The following is a 9,060-nucleotide window of genomic DNA, read 5'->3' on the forward strand; positions in this document are numbered from 1 at the left end:
CGCACGAGAGATGCTCCAGCTGCAGGAGGACTACACTGCCAGGGCCGGGCTTCAGCTGTCTGAGATTTCTACAGAGTGTAGAGTTAGTAAACATAAACAGCACTACTCCCTCCGAATCCATATTAGTCTTCGCGGCATTAGTGTTGTACTAAAGCCGCGACAAGTAATATGGATCGGAGGGAGTAGTAAATTTGCAGCACGATGTTTTCTTATCTGAGAGTATTTCGTGTTTCACCGCAGACCGCGGAATATATGCTGTCCATGATATGGGCGAACAATGACACTGTCAGAGAGGCTCTTGGTATCCACAAAGTAATTGACGTCTGAATACGCATTGCTGCTTCCTGCTTGATATGGTATGGTTGATCATGATATTCTTAAGTACATTGCAGGGAACGGTTCCTTCATGGCTAAGATGCAACTTCGACATACGGTACACCAACGATATTTTCAGTTCGGTGGAGCACCATCTGGATGTGACCACCAGAGGCTACAGAAGCCTGATCTACAGCGGCGATCATGACATGATTGTACCTTCCATCGGCACGCAGGCTTGGATCAAGTCTCTCAACTTCTCCGTTGTGGATGAGTGGAGACCGTGGTATGTCGATGCACAAGTTGCAGGGTGAGGATTGATTTGTCCGTCCGTCATAAGGGTGTTGCAACTGAATAGGCTGAGACTTGTTCTGATGGATGCTCACATGCGACTTTTTCTCAAGTGCAGATATACAAGGTCATACTCAAATAACCTCACCTTTGCAACTGTCAAGGTATGCCCTTGATGTCTTCTCTTTGCTACACCATATAAATGTGTAGTAATATTTTTGTTTGTGAAACAGGGCGGTGGACATACTGCTCCGGAGTACATGCCAAAGCAATGCCTTGCTATGTTTGCAAGGTGGCTTTCTGGTGAGCCTCTTTGATGGTGTACATGCAGCCTCCGGTGGTGGTTACTGTGTCCATCACGTTGTAACTACATTGTGTCATGTACCTTGGAGCTATAGCAATAGTTGTTAAAGCTTGATTCACAGATGCAAACTTTGTTCCGTTCAATGTATAACAATGAGTGGATATGGCTATGTGCATCGCTTGACGTTTAAGTCGGGGGTAATCATCATTTTCGAAAAAAATAACAATGGGGGAATGTTCGCTGGTGGAAAGAAAAATAGAGCAGAAAAAGGTTGGTGGGCTTGCTTCGGTAACTATATGATGATATTATATAGCAGTACATACATAAATCTATCTATAAACCGATATCTATCTGCCTCCGTAGATAAGACTCCATCCAACGACCGTAATCAATTTGCATCCCCATGTATTAACTAATAAAACATAGCATTGCATTCATAATAGTATTCATCTAGCCCCGCCCTCATCATTGGAACAACATGTCGCCAATAATTTATCCGTCTTCTAGATGTCGTCGATGCAGACCATAATCTGCATCCGCTTCTGGACTACCTCCCAAGCTCCGCGCCAACGTTGGAGCAAACGCCATCGCAACAACGGAGCCCGGGGACACAGGTCCATCATGAGGATGCCGCCGCCGCCACGCTATCCTTGCTTGAACAGACTGGTTTCCAAATCCATCCCCAACCATAGGACCGATGACCTCGTCAGATAAGGATTCGAAGAATCTTTATTTAGGGTTGTCATCGTCGCCGCCGAAGCCAAAACAATGAACAACCTAAAAACCTAGACTACAAAGGAATAAAAACGATCCACGCGCGTGGATCCGGCGACCACCCTCTCCACCGACAACCGAGGTCGCCGACGGAGGGGAGCTGCTGGAGGACGGCGCTGAAAGATGACCTCTCCTGGCGGCGGCTAGGGTTCCAGCCGCGAGGACCAGAGAAAAACGATCTTCAGTAGAAAAAGGTTGGTGGTCGTGCTTACCCCCTATATGATGATATTATATAGCAGTACATACAACAATCGATAGAACGGTATCTATCTGCCTCCTTAGATAAGACTTCATCCAGTGACCGCAATCCATTTGCATCTCATGTACTCCCTTCGTCCGAAAATACTTGCCGGGGATATAAATTATATCTCCAACATGTATTCCGGACGGAGAAAGTATTAACTAATAAACATATCATTGCATTAATAATAATATTCCTCTCATCCCGCACTCATCATCGGGACAAAAAGTCTTAAATAATTTTCTTTCACAAAAAAACAAGTCATCATAATTTATCCTTGGTGAGGTAGACTCATCTAAGTTTTTTGTCTCTTACAATCACCGAAAGTATTTCACAAATAAGTATCTAGGAAATGGGCACTCTAGAGATCTCCACAGATATCTAAGGATACTAAAATAGACACGACCATATACATATACCTAGATATCACAATTAAGACAAAATAATCTTCAAGTCATTTGATTTTTCTTTCTTTCATAATTTAGAGGGAAATTTAATTTTACCAAATTTCTTTGAGGTGTAGTGCATTAAATGAAAAAAATTGGCTTCACTTATATTATCTTAACTTCGTACAAGTCTTTTGTCATTATTAATGTTAGCAACATTATTATGTAGTTAATTTTGCGAAGTGTAATACATAAATGTATATTATTTAAGATCTTATATTAATAGAATAAGTTAAATGACATCGGCGGTCATGTTATGCATGATCACACAACATGTCATCACCTCCCACAAGGTATCCGGATCCCATTGTTTAGCAGGTCCATGAACAACTGCAAAATGGGCCTGCGGAACTCCGAATGCCCGATCGACATCCTTTCTAGCTGCTTCTTGTCTTTGGGCAAAGTGAGTCTTTTTCTAGCCAACTGGGTTAGAGATGGTGCTGATAAAGGTAGTCCACTGAGGATAGATACCGTCAACCAGATAGTAACCCATGTTGTACTCATGTCCATTGACAATATAGTGGCAAGGAGGAGCTTTTCCTTCAGTCAGCCTCACAAACAACAGTGATCGCTGGAGCACATTGATGTCACCGTGAGACCCGAGCATGCCAAATCCAAATATCATGTGATGCAACTACTTCAATAATGACGAAGGGCTTTTTAATATGACCCTGATATTTCCCTTGTAAAGCCTTCAGAAAGTTCTTTCATTTCCAATGCATGTAGTCAAGAGATCCGAGCAAACCTGGCCACCCTCTTGCTTCTGAGATTGCCAAGAGCATCTCGGTGTCTGCCACAGTTGGTTCTCTCAGGTACAGAGGTCCCAACACCTTGACCACGGTAGGTGCAAACCTGACCATGGCATCTTCCGCATGTGCTCTCAGACATCCGTAGGTACTCGTCCCATGAATCAGCGGCCGTGCCATATGCAAGCATTCATAGTGTGGCCGCACATTTCTGGTAACTAGAGAAGCCAATCGTTCCGAGGGCGTCCTTCTTCAAGACAAAGTACTCATCATAGGACCGAACGCCATGGTAGAAATGACCGAAGACAGCCTTGCGCATCCGAAAACGCCGATGAAATTGGTCAGCGAAGAGTGCATCCGGAGCAAAGTAGTCGCCCATCACTGTCAAATGGCCGCGCGCCCTGTTGCAGTTGAGCACACGATGACCCTTGATGGAGCCCTTGAAGTTGAGAACATGGTCTTCCATACGCTTCACGTCTTCAAGGACCGACTACATCATCGCCATCTCTTTCGAGTGCTCCTCCTCGTCGGACGACTCAACGTCGTGCTCGTACATGTACTCCAAATCGAATTCCATTGCTAGATAGAAGAAGGGAAAATTGCTTTTAGCTACGGCAATTCATCGAACATTTGTCGGGCATGGTGAGTATAGCCGTAGCAGATGGTACCTAGCGGGGTGGTCGAAGGACAGGAGTTGAATGGCAACGAAGGAGAAACGGAGTGGAGCACGGCTGAAATGCTGAAGGTGACGGAGACGTAGAGATCCGGTAGGGGTGTGGCATGGCGGCCGGGGTTGTGGAGCGGCGATAAAGGCAATAGAGGAAGAAGGAATGGGAGAAAATGGGGAGGATGAAGGAGCGGGGTCCGGGAAGGGTTTTGGATGGGCCGAGGGTATCGGAGTCCTACGTGGCTGGTGTCCGGACTCCGCCAAAGCTCCCCCACTACTGTCTCCGGTTTGCGAAAGAAAACGCATCCGGACCACTCCGCGGACCGATACAGACTCGTGTTGAATGACTTTCGTGGTCCGGACGTATGCGGGTAGTTTGCGGATCTAGATGCCCCTTAGAGAGGAGGAAAGCCTGATTCTTTTCTTCTCTAAAGAATTATAGGGAATTCTCTAAATGCATCCCTTTATTAATATTTAAAACTGCCAATATGAAGGCCCTTCGGAACCCTGTCTTCTGCGATCTTGCATCAGGTCGGTCTACGCGCAGGCATACCAATCCCAAACTTTTGATAACATTGTTCAGAATTTAGTGTTCATCTTGCTATATAAGTACTCTATATACTATGAGGGCACAACGCATGATGCTAGGAGCCATTTCGCGCTCCCAGAACAGGCATATGACATTGATATTTGTGATTTAAAACTCTCCCTATCCCTCCCGGGCCGCTCGCGCGGGCGGCTCCGGAGGCGAACCCTAGCCCGTGAGCGCACCCCCTTCTCTGTACCCCCCTGGCCGCCACCGTCGCCGGCGGCGGCGGTGGTGGCGGCGCCCGGCCGTCAAAGGTGGTAGGCGAGTTCCGCAAGCCCTAACGGGCCTTCTTTGCGCGGAGAAGGGCGTCTCGCGGGCGGCGCGGTGGCGGTTGGATTCCGGTGAGGTGGCACACGGCGGGGAGCGCGGTGGAGAGGCGGAGCGCGGTCGCAAGGCGGTGCGGGCGGTTGTCTTCTTCGGGTGACGTGTTGGGAGCCGGAGGTTGCGGTGCAGGGTCCTGGTGGGGGTGGATCTCGGCCAGGTGCGGCGGTCGGGATTCGAGGCGGTGGCCGGGACGCGTGGCACGCCTCCTGCTTTCGGCGGGCATGGCTCAAGGAAGGCGCCCCTCTTTTGGGGTGTTGGGGGCGGCATGGTCTGGATCTTGCCGGAGGCCGGAGCGGGGTCTCGTGCAGGGCAGCTCTAGTGGGCACGCGCGGTCGCGACGGGCGGCTCGGCGCGCCTGCTCCTTCCCCGCTGGGCCCTAAGCTGCAGCAGCGGCATGGATGGCGGCCAGGTGATGGTGTGGCCAGCCCATGCCTATGGGTGCAGTGAATCTGGGCGGCGCTGAAGGTCTGAAGCTGGAGAAGTGTTCCTTCGACCGTGCAGGTGCTGGTTGGTGGTACGCGTGCTCTCGGCCGTGTGAGGGATCGGTGTTCCGCGGTGGTTTGATCACGATGGCGAGGTGCTGCGGCAGCGGCGGTGTGACCCCAACAGTTGGGCCTAATCTGTTGACAGAGGGTGGAGGTGCGTGACGGTTCAGATGAAAATCCTGCTCGTCTTCGGTCGGAGCTAGCGGCGACGGTGCTCGTGGGTGTCGTTTCCCTCCTTGGAGGCGTCGCCGTGGTGTGTCGGCATCTCCCTTTCTTGATCGGGTTGTGGTCTTTGGGCGAAAGCCTTTGGTCCGTTGCAGGACCGGCGATGACGGCGGTGTGGCGTCGTTCCTCTGTTGAGAGCATCGCAGGTGAAGACTTGGCTTGGGTACTGTTTGTGGTTCTTCGGTGCTTGCCGCTGTTCGAGCTGATCTTCATGGGCGCTATGCACGCAGCCACCGGCGTATCCAAGACGATGGCTTTCACGGGTCCGATCGAGTCCTGCTATCCACTCGCCGTCTCCTCTTAGACATCCAAGGGGGGGTAGTGCGTTGGCAAGGAGTTTCCGGTTAGAGTTGTTGCTTCGAGGAGGCCGACATTTGTTGTGACGCGGCTAGATGATTGGTCTAGGACAGGCGTTTTGTGTTGTGTTTGTATTTGTCGCTATGGAGTGTGGAGTTCGAGCTACACTTGTTATTCGTAACAAGTTGTAGTTTCTTGTACAATATTTCTGCCTTTTATAAAAATATGGTACGCCTAGGCGTACTCTCGAAAAAAAAGGCATTGATATTTGTTTTATTTTACCGTGATCAGCAAGGGCCGATCATCACGCACTAAGCCGAAACGTAATCTTTCATTCTTTATTTATAATGCCGGACTGTTGATCCTGAGATGGATACCATGCATGCAGATAAAAGCGAGGGAAGACGACGTACGTTGTCGTGGCAGCCCCTACATCTTGCTGCTGACGCCCCTGCTGGAGGCCCCCATCTCCTTGGCGATATTCCGGAGCACATACTTTTGGATCTTGCCCGTGGATGTCTTGGGCAGCTCGTCCCGGAACACGACGGTCTTGGGCACCATGTAGCGGGGCATGCGCTCCCGGCACCATGGCACGAGCTCCGCCTCCGTCAGCTCGCCCCTACAACTGCCCGCCTTGAGGCTCACGAACGGCAAGGCGTCTCCCCCCAGAACTCGTCGGGGCGCGCCACCACGGCCGCCTCGTTCACGGCCGGGTGGCCGTACAGCACGGACTCCACCTCCACGCTGCTGATGTTCTCCCCGCCGCTTATGATCACGTCCTTGGAGAGCGGTCGCGTATCTCCAGGTAGCCGTCCGGGTGCATCACCCCGACGTCCCCCGTGTTGAACCAGTCGTCTCGCCGGATCGCCGCCCGTGTCGCCGCCTCGTCGTTGAAGTACCCCAGCATGACGCACCCTCCTCGGATCACGACCTCGCCGACCGTGGAGCCATCACGGGGCACGCTGCGTCCGCGCTCGCCGTCGACGACGTCGACCTCGGCCGTAGCCGGCGTGCACACGCCCTGCCTCGCCTTGAGCCGCGCGCGCTCTGAGGCGGGCAGCTTGTCCCACTCCGCGTTCCAGACGCACGATGTCGCCAGCCCCGCCGTCTCGCACAGCCCGTAACCGTGCCTGACTTTGAAGCCGGGCCTCGGTGCGGTGCAGCACGGCAGCGGGCGGCGGTGCGCCGCCCGTGAGTATCTCCACCTTGCCGGGCAGGGTCTTCCGCACGGCCTCGGGTGCGTTGGCCAGCATGTTGAGCACGACCGGCGCGCCGCACAGGTGCGTCACCCCGTGGCGAGAGATGGCGGCGTAGACATCTGCGACCCCCACCCGGCGAAGGCAGACGTTGGTGCCGCCCACCACGGCCATCCCCCACGGAAAGCTCCAGCCGTTGACGTGGAACATGGGGAGCGTCCACAGCTACGTCGGCCGCGCCGGCATCGCCCAGTCCACGAGCGAGTCGAGGGTTATCAAGAAGATGCCGCGGTGGCAGTGCAACACCCCCTTGGGCGCCGACGTCGTACCGGAGGTGTAGTTCAGGATCATCGGCTCCCACTCGTTCGCCGGCTGGACCCACGCGGAATCCGGGTCGCCTTTCTCAAGCAGCCCCTCGTACGTCAACGCCGTCGCGGGGGCGGGAAGGAGCTCCTTCTCGTGGGGGTCCTCGGCGACGACGACGCGGGGGGCAGGGTGCCCCGGCGGCAGGAGCCGAAGCGCATCCTCAAGGAGCTGCAGCGACGCCGGGTCGACGAAAACGAGCTTTGAGCCGGAGTGGTGGAGGAGGGCGGACACGGTGCGCGCGTCGAGGCGCGTGTTGATGTTGTTCAGGATGGCGCCGCTCATCGGCACGCCGAACTGCATCTCATACATGGCCGGCACGTTCGGCAGCAGCACGGACACCTAGTTCAGTTCGTAAGATAATTAACCAGCTCATATTATTAGTTCAAGTTATGTGAGTAAACCTCATGCAATCGCAAACTTGAGAGTCTTAAGCTTCTTTCTTACGACATCCCGGCGGGCGATCCCGATCGAGGCGAGGGCAGAGGCGAGGCGGAGGCAGCGGCGGAAGGTCTGGCTCCAGGTATATACGGTGTTGTGGTAGACGACGGATGGGCAGTCGCGGTACGCGGTGGCCGCACGTTCCAGGAATCCTAGCGGCGTCAGAGGGCAGGAGTTAGCCGGGTTCGGTCCGAGCTTAGTCATGGCCGTCGAGCCGCCGGATCCGGACGAGAAGGCAGCTTGGCTTTCCATCGTACGGGACGACTTCGCGACTGAGCTCACCTTATTTTTTTGGTGGGGAAGATGAGGGCAACTGAACAAGGAAAACTGTGTTTCTCTGATGAACTGATGAGTGATGCAGCAGGATACGGCTTGTATATACTGCAGCTGCAGGCCTGCAGCAGATGCTAATTCACGGTCTGCAACAGAAAAAACGTGTCACTCTACCATTTTCGATATGAGAAAACGTGAATACATATTCTGTCTCGTCTCAATTTTCTGATGAGATGCTAAAAATAATAATCGATAACTGTTTTGGTCATATCATAACCTAACTTCTGTGCGTTAACGTGACCAATCAGCTGACGGATTAGTATGACAGTTCGCTACCGAGACTTCACTTCATAGGAAGTCGACTTCTCTATCTCCCGGAAACAACACAAAAAACGCTGACATTCTTCATCGATTAATTTTAGGATATCTTCAAGGTTGAGATTCATCAAGCATTATTGCGGGTTCCCAACTCTGAACCGTCAGGGTCAGCCACCTCCGCCTCAGTGCTGGCCGCGGCTGCCCTGGCCTCCCACAAAGCTGTCCGGCCGCTGGTGGCCATTTGTCCCGTTTTGGGCTGCCGCCGAGGCCGGTTGTGGCTGCATCTCCGACGGTGCATAGCTCGGGGCTTCGCTAGGCCGGGTCCTCACCGCCGCTGCCGCTTGGGTGTCTCCCGTCCCCGGCCTCTGCTGACGTTGCTTCTGTCAGCGACGCACCGTCAACCTCGATTGATGTTGTGGGTGCGCGATCCCCGACTCCTACCGGTGCTGAATCAGAGCTACCTGTTTCGTGGAGCTCCCTTATTGACGGTGAAGAAGACGACGCCGATGATGATAAGCTGGCCCCACGGACGCCACCGCCGGCCACCAAATCATCGGTTTTGGCTGCTCGGCAGGACGCGGCGTGTGATGCAGATACATGCGGAGGTTGGCAGAAGGTGCTCCCGTGGCGCGATGTGCAACCCAGGCGTCACAAGCCCCTGCTTTGGCTCCCTGTCCCGTCCCCGCTTGGCTTCATGGTAGATGTTGCATATGTCTCTTTCCTGGACACCTTTATGTTAACCCCCCCGGGCCAGTGCTTCTCTAA

At 53.3% G+C, this 9,060-nt stretch overlaps 1 protein-coding gene and 1 pseudogene across 1 annotated transcript; one reads left to right on the forward strand and one right to left on the reverse strand.

Moving 5' to 3' along the window:
- The first annotated feature begins 6 nt into the window (after nt 1–6).
- LOC125510090 (serine carboxypeptidase-like 10) lies at nt 7–1,151 on the forward strand. Its single transcript, XM_048675184.1, has 5 exons — nt 7–82; nt 241–312; nt 393–625; nt 725–770; nt 840–1,151. Exons 1-5 carry the CDS (start codon nt 11–13, stop codon nt 921–923), a joined length of 507 nt encoding a protein of 168 aa, XP_048531141.1. The 5' UTR covers nt 7–10; the 3' UTR covers nt 924–1,151.
- A 4,908-nt stretch (nt 1,152–6,059) lies between these two features.
- On the reverse strand, nt 6,060–8,017 carry LOC125556427 (annotated as a pseudogene).
- Nucleotides 8,018–9,060: the final 1,043 nt, after the last annotated feature.

This window comes from Triticum urartu, chromosome 5, assembly GCF_003073215.2.
Source record: "Triticum urartu cultivar G1812 chromosome 5, Tu2.1, whole genome shotgun sequence".
In the NCBI taxonomy this organism is placed as follows: domain Eukaryota; kingdom Viridiplantae; phylum Streptophyta; class Magnoliopsida; order Poales; family Poaceae; genus Triticum; species Triticum urartu.